We start from the raw sequence: 16,711 nt of genomic DNA on the forward strand, positions 1-16,711 counted from the left end.
CCTCTTTAACAGTGTGAATCACATATTCACATAGTCGGCCATGTGAACACGCTGTGAACAGTCCCACTGTCGAGGTGTCCACAGCATTAAAATATATTCACACTGTTGGATTTGAGCATTTTAACAGTGTTGATGACATTTTAACATGGTGAGTAATGTTAACACATTGTGTAACACTGATTTATTTCCAGCATGGGTGCTCTAATTGCAGTTTGTCTTCAGGCAAATCCAAAACAAAAAATATTTTATTTTAATCTTCAATTCGTTTCATTATATCCTCGGATGAAAAAAAAAACGTTCTTATTATGATTGCTCAATATCACATATGTATTTATTTCACGATTTTAGGATTGCAATAACAATCAACTGGTCTTGAATTGTAACCAAAACTACTTAACGTTCGGTGCAATTGACACTTCTCCGATTAGCGGCCAGTTTTTATAATTTCAAGTTTGTCCAATATCCACTTGGTTTAACACCACCTGACCCCACTTTTTTGCACATTTTCATTTCTCAAAACAAAAATGTTAAGTGGGCGAAGTAAAATCTAGACCAATTGTGGATTAGAATAAATGGGAATAGCACAAAGTTGTATCAGATCAAAGGTAGGGAAGACTTAACGAAAACAACTTCATACTGATAGTAAACTAAATTGGCTGAACTCTCAGAAGTGCAACTTGAAATTCTTCTAGATCAAGGGAATATGAATTAGCCTATTAGCTAGTGTCATAAGTCTTTTAGATTTTGCCTTCAGTTTCAAAACTTTTTGCCATATTGAAAGAACAAACGTTATCACACAAAAAATGAATTTACTATTCAAAACTTGAAAGATACTTTTTCAAACAGTTCATCTTTGATAATAGCGTGCCTCAAATCCATTTGGCGAAATACATGGTATATTATTGATGGGTTATCACCAGGATAACATCACCATATCAGTTGTTTCAATTCCCTGCAGGTGAATACATCTACTTAGAAGGCTCGTTCCTGGAAGAGGGAAATGCTGCCATCTTGAAATCCACAGTGTTCACAGCCGATACAACCCGATGCTTCGGGTTCTGGTATTTCATGATGGGTAGTGGGATAGGTAATCTCATAACACAGATCACTGCCGAGGGTCTATCCCCAGAACTGACTCTCAGGACCATACAAGGAAACAAGGGATACGGATGGAAACAAGCTTTTGTAAGTACCATCATGATATAATTTACCCCTGCTTCTTGATAATTCATTCTTAAATGCTTAGATTAAAAAGTGTAATATATACTGCAAAAACTCCGGTGTTGATTTAACACCAGACCAGAATAATATGTCCACACCAGAGAAGTATTGAAACAACAGCAGTTTGGAATCAAACCGATACTAATTTTGGTTGTATTAACACCTATCTTTTTTTCGACCAAAACCGAACTGGTGTTAACACTTCTCTGGTGTGGACATATATAGATTCCAGGCTGGTGTTCAATCAACACCGGAGTTTTTGCAGTGTACGAATGTTATGAAATTGGCCAATACAGAGATTAAGGATTTGTTTTATTTTCTGAAGGACCTTTCCGCACTTGGCCTCAGTATTAATCTTTTTGGGAAAGACACTGGTAAAAATTATAAATGCTCTGTGTTGGAAAAGGACAGACCATTCCTCAATATCCCTGACATTAAACAGCATCTCCTACCATGCTTACTGTAATTCAGAGTCCGCCTAAGAATAATGAATTCATTCTTTTGCAACTTTGATCAAAATAATCATAGCTAATATTTTGCTGGTCCAATTTGGGTCGTAAGTTAACCAATCTGATTCTTACATTTTATTTTATTTATTTTCTCCTGAGTTTTGATTTGACTGGATTTTCTTTCGGGTATGACTAACTTTGGGCAAACCCATAACTTATCAATCTATTGTATGCCCTTAATCCCCATAATTCATTAAGCTTATAAAGCAATGGTAACTTGGAACCGTTACGACTATTATCAAAGGAGAATGAAATCTTTGGAACAAGTTGACATTTAGTTTAAGGAAACAGAAAAATCAAAGAATGAGATTAAAGAAAATTTGAGAAACATCGATCAAACAATGGGAATAATGAGTATTTGAATATTTCGATCACTAATGCTATGGAGATCCTCCCATTGGCAATGTGACAACTGTGAACAACTTTCCCTTTGATGGACTATAGAATACTACGAAAATTTATATTTTTGCTCTTTTTAGGGTGATACAAATTCTTTATCCATAATGCGCTCCTGAAGAAAGAATATATGATTTACTGATAGAAATGAGAAAAGAGGCATTTAAGTGAAATATATAAAAGTAATGGGAAAGTTGTTCACATGTGACACTACACATCTTTGTCGCATTGCCAATGGGAGGATTAACATTACAATAATGCTCATAACTTTCTTATTGTTTATTATTTTTTTCTCAAACTTTCGTTTATCTGTTTCTTTGATTTTTCTGTTTTTGCACAAGCTTTCTTGTTTCATAGGTTTCATTTTCGTTTAAGACAGAGACAGATGATTTTCAGGGAGGGCTAGACTATACACCCTTAATCATCATAATATGGAATGGTCCTTCTCTTTTCACTTTGCTACAGGTTCCCATACAATCTCTATCTGGTTCATACTCCTATGAGATTCTCCTGAAAGGTACCATTGGTCCTACTCCATACGCTGATATCTCCATCGATGACATCACGGTTGAGAACAGGGATTGCTCTGATGAAGCAGGTAATGTTATGATCGCCTTACGTCCATAGGCGTAATAAGCATAAAAAATTAAAAGGGTTATCATTGGGCAACGTATCAAGTTTGCTAATCTAAGAAGTATCGGTGGATTAACATTTGACTTGAACCTAACGATAGTTCTGTTATAGGGTTCTGTTTACCATAAAAAATCCATGAGAGACCAAAATAATCCTTAACGAGCTACACAAAAAACAAGGACATGTCTTAAGCCATGTCGAGAATGAATGGGCATATAATTATGGATATTATACAGCTTACTTCATTGTTGGAGGGGAATTGATAAGTAAAGTCCTCATTCGTTATTCCCATTCTTTATTTTTATCGTATTTGAATTCATATTGTTCCAACGACATAAACTAATAATCTAAAAATATTATTATACAATGTATGATCGGCCGTAGATGAGGTTAATTTTATTTTTCGCTGCTGCCCTTTCAGTATACTTTATGTCTCTGTTTGATTTGTGGCACGTTTTAACTATTTACATTGTTCTTTTCATACTGATAAAAATAAATTTTATTGAAACGAATTTAAAGCAAATTTTCGTACCGTCTTGTTATTGTGCTTGAGGTAAATCTTTATTTAGAAATCAAGGTATCCATTCTGATCCTAATTCCTCTATTTTTCATTTAGGGGAAAATGGGAACAATATAAGTTAACTCGTGTATTGATATCATTTCATTGCTTAGCTCCGGTTACACACAACTGCAATTTCGAGAGCGATCTCTGCTACTGGTATCAAGATGAACAAGACGATTTTAATTGGGTTCGGGCTTCAGGAGTCTCGGATAGTGCAGGAACCGGACCCGGAGCGGACCATACCTATGGAAATGATCGAGGTAAGAATAATAAATGGAGGATAGTTCTGGATAACGCTTCTTGATTACTTAAACATTCATGTAATACCTTCATGTAGCACTTGCTTTATCATAAGTCTCAGGTGCTCTAGTATAATGCAATATAATCACCAGATTAGTAGATAAGATGTTCCATGCTCTTCGTTTCCAGGAATACATACTTTCTTGCTCCCGTTAGCCATACGTGGAATGGGTACAACATGATTTCTTGCTGAATGCAATAGCCCCTGTAATCTGAAGGATTTGAACCTAAAGAAGATGAACACGTGCTTGAGGTACAAGAGTCAGAACCACTAACCCATATATTATTATCATCACACTAAGTACGTTCAGAAATAAGCTAAATGTCCTTCCCATTGGCTTGTTTGGAAGCTTCAACAAGGATTCTTCAAAATTATTATCGTAGAGGAAGCATTCTTATCGACCATCATGTTTAAGGGTAAAATTAAAAAAGATAGCACTGGAGAATTTGATGAGCAATAAATAATTACCCGAATTCTGATTCTTTTTCCTTCTGTTTCCCTATTAACCCATTACCAAATGCTTTAATATTTTTTTTTACATTTTTAACGAATTTTAACAGTGTAATTCCAAAACTTCGTAAACAATCAATCTATTTCAGGATACTACATATATACAGAAGCCTCTGGTCTCCAACCTGGCAACGTGGCTCGCCTTTTGTCTAATCTCCTTATCAACCCAAGTGAAGGTAGCTGTATGGAGTTTTGGTATCAGATGTACGGTATGCACCTTGGAAGTCTAAACGTATACATGAAGATTGATGATAATGAGACCGCCCTCTGGAGTGAGACAGAGCCCAGGGGTCCGCACTGGATTCCAGCACGAGTGCAGATTAATACAACGGACCGGTTCACTGTGAGTAATCCATGGAAATTTTTGGTCAGTTGATGAAAGAGTTGCAATCTCATACATATCTTCAAAACAGAAACGCGACTTTTTAAATATTGATTATGATTTCAAATTTGTCTTTAAATGCAGATCTGTTTAATTCGGGTACACTTTTGATCTTTGATTTGAAATATTTTCAGATTTAACAGATTTGCTTTCCAAAGGCGACCTGCAGTTTAAAAAATAAATCAACATCATAGAAATTCAGTGTATGTAACATACAATAAAGTGAAACAGAATACATGATATAACATAAAGCGTGAATCAGCAATTATAATGGAATCATTACATCTACACCAAGATATTCAGTGTAATTTAAATGACAGTCAAAATTTAAATGATTTTCAGGATTTTTGAATGCATAAACATGATGAAGGGACGTGCATCTTTGTAAGGTAGTTGTAATATAAAATTGAAAAATATATATATAAATTTTCTTCTGCAAATATAATTCGTTAAATCATGCTCTTACAATGCTTAGTTTGCATGAATAGGCAATACATTGCATGAATTGACTAGGTATATCTAATTTGATTTTTGTTTATTTTTTGTTCATGTATTACAAAGCATAGGATAATGGGAAATTTCGTATTGCTTCGAGTGACCTACAGTCGCTATCGTCATGATTGTGGGTTGCGATCGGGTGTTGGGTTGCAATTTCCGGTTGTTTACTAGATTATCCTTTAAGATCGTTACCACGTCTGAAGTTCAACCATGTGTTTCATATACTATGTCTCTATCAAATTTAAAGGTTATATTTGAAGGTATCAGGGGGCCAGATTTTCAAGGGGACATCGCCTTAGATGACATTACATTCACAACCGGCGATTGCGGCACACCGAGTAAGTATTGTTCAGAATTAGGTAGTTTTAAGGCAGATAATGTTACACCAATATGATATTGTATAAGCACGTGAAAGCAAAGTGGGTCTCATCAATTACTAAAGTTGACTGTATTAGTAAAGGCACGAACGACATTACAAGGTTGCACATACTGCCCACTGCAAAAGTTATGCAAAAAAAAGGAAGAGAAGAAAAAAATATAAAAAAGGGAGGAAAATGAAGAGCATGGAAGCATAAAACATGTAAAAGATGTTCCATGACATCTGCTTTGGCGACAATTGCTCCGACTAAAAATCCACACTTAAAAACAAACTCTATTCTCCAGAACTGAATAACCCCTAATGCTTATCTTTGAATTATTCTGAACGAAAAATCTTATACAACCCTCACTCTAACCCTATTCCCTCTGAGATATCAAGACCCGAGGAAATGTCGTGCCACCCATAAATAAAAGAGGTGTACATTCCGAAACTCTATATTTCCTATGTAATTCAAATTTAAAAAGGTTTTTTGCCCCCACATCCGCCTATAAACGCCCATTGATGCGGCAGTATGTTTTCAGATCTGATGGTATGACATTTAAACGATTTTGGTTATTTGTGAAAATTAAATCATGCTGTTATCTCTCCAACAAGGTTTGACACTCGTCAAAGAATAAGATATTTCTTCCTACGTAATTCTGTCCTGTTAGAGTTGATCGCCTTCATGAACCAAATTGACAATATTGGCACATCATTGAATGCGCCAAGAGATATACTAAATAGAGAACCCTGCTTTGAGTAGTTTGATCAAGAAGTATTCTCCTATTTTGTGTTTTCTTTAAAATTGTTTTTTTTTACTTTGTTGATGTGTTCATACGTAATTATGCTACTTATTGACAAGCCAACTCCCCATCCACAGCACGCATTTTTTTTCTTGTCATGTTGTGATTTCTTTGTGTGTGTTGAATTGTGTTATTCTAGGTTACTGTGGGTTCGAGAATGGAGTATGTGGTTTCAACCAACCAGCAAGTGATGTCGTACAATGGGTACTAACATCGTCGTCTCCATCTTCGTCATCACCAACACCGACAACCGCCCCGTATCTTCCACCGTTTGATGCTACTTATAGAACACTCGCAGGTACGCCTTTCCTGGATAGAACACAATGTACCTCACGATGCGTTCCACTGTATTTCACAGTGAATGTATCATAGTGTGTCCCACATTATGTATCAGAGTCAAACACTTGCAGGTACGCCCCTCCTGGAAAGAACATAGTGTATCGCACTGTGTTTCACTGTGTGTCTTGCAGTGTGTATCTCAGATTTTCTCACAGTATGTCGCACACAGTGTCTCACAGAATGTCCCTCAGTGTGACTCACCATATCAGACTCAGTGACAGTGTATCACACAATGTGTCTTGCAGTGTGTTTCATAGTATGTCTCACAGTGTATCACACTGGGTCTTACATTGTCTCTTGCAGTGTGTATCAAAGTGTGTCTCACATTATGTCCTAGTGTAAAATCGTGTTTTTCACAATGCGCAATACAACGTGTTTCACAGTGTATAACAGAATTTGTCACTCATTTATAAACCTAGCCACGGAGGATTATCAATTTGTTACTGAGGGTGCTGTGACAATGCTCAGCACCGCCTGTAACAATATATTAATCCTCCGTGGACAGGACCCTGCTCATATTATGTTTTACTGTGTTTTACAATTTTACTCAGATTATATCACAGTGTGTAACATAGCGAAGCACGATGTTAAATTACTTCTACACTCTAGAGATGTAAATGTTTGTTTTCACATTGGGTGAACAATTTGTAAATTATGCTCAAATCAGTTCCAAGAGAAAGTCCTTTTAGTATAAGTATGTTGGAACTTCCTGATGTGATTCGTCTCTAATGCAGTATTAAAAAGCCAAATCATTTCATGAACAGTAAATAAATCACACTCATTAGTCGTTCCAGGAAAATTACGATCAATTGTAAAAAAAAAACGGTGTTCACAAACCTTGCAGTTACTTGCAACTTTTTCAATTGCTTGCTTATCTTGCAAAGGAGGTTTAAAATTATATTTTATTGTTATGATCAATATACCAATTATAAATGATATCAATAAATTATGTCTTGCCTCGCCCCCTGCTTTTTACATCTCCTGATGGCATTGTGTCTATTTTGTCTCCACGTAGGTCACTTTATGTATCTTGAACTTCATGATGATCAGAACAATAACGATGGTGGACTATCGACAGGTGTATTTCCAACAGGAACAGCTGCAGACAGATGCATTAACGTCTGGTTTTATATGCAAAATAGCGTTAAAATAAGTCTGAAGGTAAAACATTTATAGCCATTTATTTAGAGCCCCATTTGAATATACCAGTAGGTACTTCATTGCTTCCATGCTACCAATACTCAGACATATTGAAATTCATGTGGATAATCTATAAAATAATTGTAAAAGTTTTAACTCAGTTATTTAGGAATAAGTTGACCACTAATTATGACAGCACCTGTAATGTCACCTTTTATTAAACCAATTGAGAAGATTGCAGTTCACTCAGTGATAGGTTTCATTAAGTATAACTACGTGATTAGCAGTGAATACTGTTATAAGCTATAGAAGTCCTTGTATGTGATTGATTGATAGTACATTTGTTTCCATCACTGACAAGACAGTTTAATCATTCTCCAGGTCATACAGTTAGGATTGACTTCGACGAATCAAAATCAGCTAGCTTCAGTTGTTGGTGAAGATTTGGCAGATGAATGGCACGTAATACAAGCAGCTCTATCCATCACAGAGGAATTCAAGGTAATAATATATCCCTGCTGAAAAGAACACAGTGTCTAACAGTGCGTTCACATTGTACACATAGTGTATTTACAGTATGTCCAGGGTGTGTTCACAGTGTGCACATGGTGTGTTCACAGTTGGTCCACTGTGTGTGTAAAGAATATCCCCAGTGTGTTTACAGTATGGACATGGTGTATTCAGTGTGTCCACAGTGTACACATGGTGTGTTTACAGAATGCCCACGGTTTTGTTCACAGTGTACACATGGTGTGATTACAGTGTATCCACGGTGTTGTTCACAGTGTATCCAATGTTGTTCATAGTTTATCTACTGTATGTAAAGCATTCCCTGGTGTGTGTACAGTGTGGAAATGGTGTGTTCACAGTTTTTCCAAGGTGTGTTCACAGTGTACACATGGTGTCCTTACAGTGTGTCTATGGTGTTGTTACATTGTTTCCACTATGTCTGTAAGTCGTGAACCTGGTGTGTTTTCAGTGTATTCACTCTATGTCCTCAGTTTCTTCCCAATGTGTTTGGAGTGTGTTCAGAGTAAAGTGTAGTAGGTTTCATGGTACACCATGTATCTTTCTTTGGCAAGTGTTGGTCCTGAAAAGGATTTTCTACACTATTCTTTGTAAACCTTCAGAAATTCTAGTGTTCAGAGTATGTTAACAGTGGATTCACTTTGTGGATAGCAGTGTGGAACACTTTGTATCATCATCGTCATTTTCATATCACATTTTCACACAGTCTTTTGTGTAAACACATAATGAACACTGACACAGGTACAGGTAAATTGTCTTCAGAGTATTAGATTTGATTATTTTAAGAGTGTGAACTGTATATCCAAATAGTCCAAATAGTCTGTGAAGCTAAGTTCATTCAGCCGCAAGAGGAGTTGGGATCTAGTACTTCTAAAAGTATTGTAATGTAGCTACCGTTGAATGGAGGGTCAACTTAAAACCTATGCCTCTTAATGCATACTTTATAATGATAATCCACTCCCACGAAAGGTTTGCTCAAAATAACCGAGATCTAATTAAGTGAATTGAGGATCTTGAGAATGCAGTATGCGCTTGAAACATTCCTGTTTTAGTTAATTACCATAGATCAAATGACCATACTTGTAAATAAACTAATTCTATACTTTGTTAGATTGTCCTCCCGAAAGCATAGTTTTCCCCTCAATTCTGGAAACTGAAAAGTGAAAAGAAAAGCGAAATATAAATGTCACAACCATTTATAACGCTACGACATAGTTTAGCAGTTACAAAATTACCCATTTTCTATTTTTTTTTCAGATCATATTCCAAGCTACGAATCTCGATCAGAATGAGGATGTCTCAATAAGCATCGATGAATTCAAGATTACAGATGGCCTATGTCCTCAACCTGGCAGTTGTGATTTCGAGAATGGTTTCTGTACGTGGAAAAACGAGGAGAACTTCGATGATTTCGACTGGCAGCTCATACAGGGTAGGACGCCCTCTGACAACACAGGCCCGCCATCCGATCACACCAAAGGGACGTCATATGGTAAACGCATCAAGCTCATTTTTTTTTTTGTTAACGTTGAGATGAACACAAACACTCGAATGAATACCAATAGACGTAGAAAGTAAGAAAGGCAAAGGCCAAACAGGATGAGAATAAAACAGAGAATAAAGAGAACAGAATATAATGTTAACAAAATTGCATTACATACATGACATATGGATATAAAAATAATAAGAACGCGCCGTCAATTGAATACACAAAATAAACACGCAAATCATAAACAACATTCTTTTTACAACTCCTTCTTATCCCAACTTATATTCCCAGTGCTTCTTACAGAATGTCCATTTCACTGAAAGCATTTTTCTTTACTTCAAACGAATGATTTTCCACATTAATAATTCGTGTTGAAATTAAATCCTCATAAAATTAATATGAACCGCATATTTTCGTCCCTAGTTATCATTTCTTGTCGTCCCCCGGAAGGTTCAATTTTTTTCAGTCCTCACCTTTAGAGTTTAACATACATACTTCTGATATAGAACATCGATGCCACCGGCTCGATCCATTATGACGACAAATACATCAAGTCTTGGAACCCTCATTGACTTTTCAATCACTTCAATCACTTGCAGGCATCTACGCATATGTTGAAACATCCGGCCGTGCAACAGGGGACATTGCCATCCTTAAATCATCTGATTTTCAATCTGGGTCCACACAATGTCTCGAGTTTTATTATTACATGTATGGAACCAACCTTGGTAGACTTGATGTCCAGGCGCTACAAGACAAGGATACAATCGGCACAACGTTTAGGTCATATAATGGTACCCAGGGAAGTGCCTGGAGACAATCGCTTGTAAGTCTGCTAATCACTGCTCGTTTTATTCCGTGTGAACAGTCATTTTCAATTTATTTCATTAAACATATCGATCCTGAAATACTTGGAACACTAAAGGACATCGCAGTACAGGAAATGCAGAATTTAAATATGCATTTAAATATTTCCTAGGTAATTGGTTACATACCAGCTTGGTGTTTACCAGCAAAATGCTGTCCTGTCGAGTTCCTACGGGAGTTACCACAAACAGAAACTTTATATTTTATGCATAAATGAGAGTCTTTTTCGTGTGTATATATCATGTGTTATCAGGGGAGCGTTTGATGAAAGGACTTGTCGGACATTTTATCCAACAAGTCCCATTTTATCCGACAGTTTCCATAGTAACAATGCTTCTCAGCCAATCAAAATAAAGAGAAGTTGTCAGATCTGCCTACTTGTCGGACAAATATGTTAATGAAACGCTTTCCATAAGTCGGTAATTGATTGAACTTCCACATGTGATAAACTTGATGTAATGTTTGCTTTTCTCTGCCCTTTCTTACCCATTCACATCTGTTCAATAGATTCAAATATATCATAAATGACTTTCATATCTTGGTTTCCATGTTTTCCTATAGGTGAACTTTGATATATTTGATGGTTTATACTACACAATCCTTTTCAACGCAAGTGTAGGAGCAACAGGGTTGAGCGACATAGCTATTGATGATATCAGCGTTTACCCGGGTAACTGTTCCGGACGCTCAGGTACGCCTATTGATGTGTTTCCTTTATCTGAGAATGTAGACCTACGTATGCCATAGTGCTATCAATGGGCGGTCCAATGATTTTCCAAGAGAGAGGGCATTAATTTCACTGAAGAATGAATGTGACATATGCCATGAAAAAAAGATGTCTCTGCCTGTCTATATCGGACATTTTCCAGCTATCACATTATTCCATAGTCCATCCCAAAACACAACACATTACTCTCTTTTATTAATAAAAACAAGAACCGAATGCAAGCACAAAAATATTTAAAAATTAAACTTTTTTGAAGTGCTAGCCATAATAGGGCACCCAAGGATGCATACATCTATATCCATATGTGCTTTGATTTCTGACACTTCCATCTATTATAGGCACATTCTTTTATTGTAATAGATCTAACTCTTTCTGAGGTAAAAATGAGCGCGACTGGTTGACGTTGATTTTATAAGTCCACGGTATTAGTAGTAGAAGTGCATGTTTTTACGAATTAGGGGTACTGAGATATCTTGGAGTAATGACCTAACATTTTCACTCTTTTCTTGACAGACATTTGCGATTTCTTCGTCGACTTCTGTGATTGGGAACAAGCGGTTGATGATGACACTGATTGGTTGATTGGTTCCGGAAGTGACAGTAACGACCAACCTCTCAGGGACCATACCACAGGAGCTGTAGGAGGTAAAGATTCGATGCTACATAACAAAAACTCTTAGACCCAATCAAGTTTTGAGTCTTTCCTGAAGACCTTTCTGTTCCCCACTCCAACATTATTGCAAGAATAACTAAATTGTAGCATTACTAGGATAGTTCTGAAACTGAATTATGATTCTAAGCACTGTTTGAAGACATTGAAATTTGAAAAATATTTCCTATTTTTGAGCAAGCGCCATGAGCGCCCAGCTGAGGCGGATACCGGCGCTTTACAAGAACCCATCATCATCATCTTCATTCTTCATTTATGTCTTGTCTTACAAGTAAGAGAAATTTCGCTTTACTCCTGCTAAAAATATATACTTTGTAAAAGCATTTTCATATGGTAGAATCATTGCATTCACAATGCAGCTGGAAAAGCATAATAACTTTGAATATTGGTTTGGTAGTTTTATTTGAACTAGTTATTTTTTTTTTACGAACCTGGGACCATTTCATTACAGTCATTCATTGTTTTGATATATGCCGAACTCCACTAAATTGCAAATCACTGTATTAAGGTCAAATCTCAAATTTACCAAATTAGTTAAATATAATATTGTTCATCACTTACTTCGTAAGGTATTTAAGCGTACTTATGGATAATTCCATGAAATTGTAAACTTTGTTTGCATTTTCTCCTTTCAAACTTAACGTCACCGACTGATCATGCCATGAAAATTACTGAGATTTAATTTGAACTAGAAAAACGGAGAGGTCAATAACTGTTGTAATTGCTCAGGTATTGTTTCATCGATGCCCCGTCTCTTTGTAGGAAATTATGCTTACATCGACTTCCGCGATGCACAAACCGAACCTGGAGATCAAGCCCGTCTACTCAGCTTAGAGCGAAACCCGCCTGCCGATGGTCAAGCAGAATGTCTTGGTTTCTGGTATCACTTAAATGAGACGAACGCAGGATCCTTGAACATTATGGCCACATGGGTAGATAATGGCACAACGGTGGTCACTGATCCACTATGGACCATCAGTGGTAACCGTGGTGATCAGTGGTGGTTTGGTGCTACAACGGTCGTCTCCAAGTTTCCCTATCAGGTAAGTCATCCTGGAAAGAACACAGTGTCAAAAAGTATGTGCCTGAGGGTTCATTTCCAATGCCAATTCGTCCAATTACCAACCCGTCTGCTATCATTTGGTCTACCATCAGTTCGTCTAATATCCACATGGTCTAATTGCCATTTCGTCCACTGAGCATTTCTGCATATAACCAGTTGGTACAATATGCCATTTGGACTAATTAGACTATGTGTTGATTAGGCATTATGAATGAAAATAAAATGAATATTAGATCAACTGGTTATGAGACGAAATGGTCATATCACTGGGTCATTTGAAGTCTGGTATTGGCGTTGTTGTTGGTGTTGGAATTCGGATTGCTTCCCCTAGCTGAAACCTTTTCTAAGTTTATAAAACTGCAATAGATCACATTATTGACATCTCAACATTTAGTGGGTGACTTTTCAGGACCATCTTTATTTTATGTTGGGTGTTATACTCGTGTAAAAATTGACTTAACACCAACGCCAAAAGGTCAACACTGCACTGGAAATCACCCAATGTGAACATCGTGTAGAGACTGACACTGTCGGGGTGTCCACAGTGTTATATAGTTCTCACACTGTTCCATTTAAACTTCTAAATGGTGTGAATCACCTTTTCATTAAGTCCACTCTGTGAAAACCTGGTGGACATTCTGACAGTAGAGTTATCCACAGTGTCATATGAAGTCATTCCTTGAGTTCACCAAGATTTTTAGCGTCCACCATGGGCGGAAATCCCGTGAGGGACAGTGGGACACGTCCTCCCTACACAAAATAGTAGGGGGACACAATACCAAATGTTCCCCTTCGCTTTTGGGTCTTTTATGATGGAAGTAAATGCATAAATAATCATTCAAAATCGAAAAAAAAATTATTTTGGACAAGATGACCTTACTTTTTTGGTGATAACCTTTTATTTCCTTTAGTTTCTCAAATTTATTCTGGTCGAAATTACCTTACATTTTGGGGTGATAACTTTTTTTTTTTTTTTTTGGGGGGGGGCTTCTCAAATGTCCCAGCCCTTGCCCCCCCTACCTTTAGGGAGAGATTTCCGTCCTCGCGGTCCACAATGGGGCCCTTCCCCAATGCGTTTTAAAATCTTCAATGAATTAAGGATTACCCAGGGCAAAAGCTGAAACCAAAAATTGACGATGTGATTGTCTCTCACTTTCATCATCAGGTCATCATAGAAGGCACAGTTGGAACTGCGACGACTGGAGGCATTACCATAGACGATGTCGGGTTTACTTCCGGGGCATGTGATCAACCAGGTAAATGAACATACAAGAATTGCCACGTTGATGCATTAGTAAAATGAATCAACGTCTGCATATGTCATCTTTGGTAATTTAGATTTATTGTAGAATTTTTATTGAGCTTGATAAAGCACATTCGTAGCTCTAAAATGGTATATAACTTCGAAGCAGCCCATGTTTTAAATACAACTCATGCATCTCGTTTACTATAATACACTCCCCATTTTGACAGAATGACGTTGATATACTTTTTGAAACAAGCTAATAATTTCTACTTTTTTAAGATCAAATTATTTTTTGGGAAACATCCCTGGTGACTTCTGGTTGGTTTTGGTGAGGTTCGTGTGATTAGGCTTTAAAGAGCACTCCTTTGCAATGGATCTGTTTTTCATGATATTTCTTTTCCGAAACACAGTGGAACGGAAATGATAGCTCATGATAGCTGGTTATCATTTAATTTGATTTATTTATTTACCAACAATATTCACATGCTTACAGGTTATGAAACAAGTTTCCTAACAGTTACACATGTATAAAAATACGATGGTAAATTGGACCAGAAAACAGCACAAGTGCTGATCGAGCCTATGGCCCCACAAATATTAAAAACAAAACAAAACAAAAATTCTAATTGCAAAGTATATCTTGTAGAGGGTTATCATCAACATTTTTAAAGTTTCTTAATTGTATTAATTATCTACTGTAGACTTACATGTTAATGGTGTGAATTTATGAAAAAAATCACTTTGTAGAGAATTCCTAAAACTTTTTCTTGATTTCTTCAATTTAATTGACAACGTTTTTTTTTTCTTTAACATCATATTGCACTCCATAGGTCACTGTAGCTTCGATCGGGATATGTGTTCGTGGCAAACTACTGGGGATGATGGCGATCACGATGAGCGACCTTGGATACGGGAGTCTGGTAGAACAGTCAGTGGCAACACCGGACCAGCTAATGACCACACTAAAGGAACAGCTGAAGGTACTTTTTCCAATCAAATCTATCTAGAACAATGCCCTACAAGTAGCAAAAGACCCTTAAAAGGAGCATAGGCGGCCCTAAATTTTTCTATGATAACTCTTTTTTTTTTTTGTTGCTTGTCGAAAAATTGTTGGGGCGCTTGTCCAATTTTTTACCTGTGTCCATCCAAAAATTTCAGGTGGACACCCCCTAAATGTTTTGGCTTCCGCCGCCAATGAAAAGGAGTAGCAAAGCGTGGTTTTAATGTGTAGAAAGACACGCTCTATACGAGTATCTAAGCAACAAATGACGAGAATTACCGCACACATCGTCCATGAGTAGCAAAATACTCTTTAAATAAGTAGCAAGGCACCCTTAAATTGAATAACAAACTGCTTCTTAAATGAATAGAAAAAACATTGTAGAAATGGTAAGTATTGAAATGTCCCTAAAAAGAGGTGTAGAACGACTGTCAAAAGCAGAGCAAAACAAATTTTAAATGAAGAGTAAAATGTAAACGCAATTCAAAATGCCAAATAAACGAAAAAAGCAAGGCGCCATATAGGTAGATAATTACATAATATACGCCAATGCATAGGTAAATTGCACAAAAAATCATATATTTTTATTAATATGAATCAATTGTGCTAATATATTTGGCAAATCCTCCTTTTTGCTATAATTCACTGTACCCATGGTTAGGTGAAAATATTCTGTGGGCATTCTTAAAAACTGATTGTTTTTATTTTTATGTATTTCTGTTTTTTCATCTTATTTTCATTGTTTTTTGTATTGACTTTGTACATGATATTTACGTTTATGAGCACTTTTGGTCTGACGTGCATTCACATAATGTTGGGTAATTTCGTAACCGCGCCCTGCGCATCACCAGTTTGGTCTCAAAAGTTACGGAACATTCAGTAAGCAGCACGGTGTAAATATTTCGCGCAACTGATATATCTCGCAAAAATGTGGAGAAGAGCTGAAAAGGCCTCCAGGTCCAAAGGCCCCTTCGGAAAACAAGCTAGGGCTAGATTAGGAGCAAAATATATTTTAAATGTGTTTTAAATGTGTTTGGATGAAGTAAGTTAACTTAAATCAAGATATTATACTATACATTGCCAAGATGCGTTCACGTTGCTATGTTCTTGTGTTCTCAACAGGGTATTACGTACATGTAGACGCCACGGACGCTGAAGATGGCGACACTGCTACACTTTTTAGTGAAGTCTTCGACCCTTCGTCCGCTGAGGGCGATTGCTTTGCATTCTGGTACCATATGAAGGGAAAAGGTAAGATACTAATTTTAAGTATTCAGATGTTTAAACAACCTCGCGCGAGGCGCTTGCGGGTCGAATAGCTATCCCAGTACGAAAAGTTCTCATCCCGGTCCAAAGGCCCCTTCGGAAATCTTCATCGATAAGCTTCATTCCCATCTCCACCAACAAAAACAGTTAACAAGTATTCGTTCATCCTAAGAACCGTCCCAGACTGGAAGTTCGAACTCCCT

General features: G+C 36.9%; 1 protein-coding gene across 1 annotated transcript in view; it reads left to right on the plus strand.

The window, feature by feature from the left end:
- Positions 1-16,711, plus strand: part of LOC121417880 (MAM and LDL-receptor class A domain-containing protein 1-like) — a 166,693-nt gene that overhangs the window by 14,621 nt on the left and 135,361 nt on the right. The window contains exons 11-26 of the mRNA XM_041611614.1: positions 959-1,185; positions 2,592-2,724; positions 3,432-3,581; positions 4,222-4,468; positions 5,184-5,350; positions 6,313-6,471; positions 7,528-7,673; positions 8,034-8,153; positions 9,438-9,672; positions 10,269-10,495; positions 11,098-11,227; positions 11,777-11,908; positions 12,696-12,976; positions 14,162-14,252; positions 15,073-15,222; positions 16,365-16,493. Of these exons, the coding sequence (XP_041467548.1) occupies positions 959-1,185; positions 2,592-2,724; positions 3,432-3,581; positions 4,222-4,468; positions 5,184-5,350; positions 6,313-6,471; positions 7,528-7,673; positions 8,034-8,153; positions 9,438-9,672; positions 10,269-10,495; positions 11,098-11,227; positions 11,777-11,908; positions 12,696-12,976; positions 14,162-14,252; positions 15,073-15,222; positions 16,365-16,493 (2,724 nt within the window). The remainder of the gene's footprint in view (positions 1-958; positions 1,186-2,591; positions 2,725-3,431; positions 3,582-4,221; positions 4,469-5,183; positions 5,351-6,312; positions 6,472-7,527; positions 7,674-8,033; positions 8,154-9,437; positions 9,673-10,268; positions 10,496-11,097; positions 11,228-11,776; positions 11,909-12,695; positions 12,977-14,161; positions 14,253-15,072; positions 15,223-16,364; positions 16,494-16,711) is intronic.

The sequence above is a fragment of the Lytechinus variegatus genome, chromosome 6, assembly GCF_018143015.1.
Source record: "Lytechinus variegatus isolate NC3 chromosome 6, Lvar_3.0, whole genome shotgun sequence".
Taxonomy (NCBI): Eukaryota; Metazoa; Echinodermata; class Echinoidea; order Temnopleuroida; family Toxopneustidae; genus Lytechinus; species Lytechinus variegatus.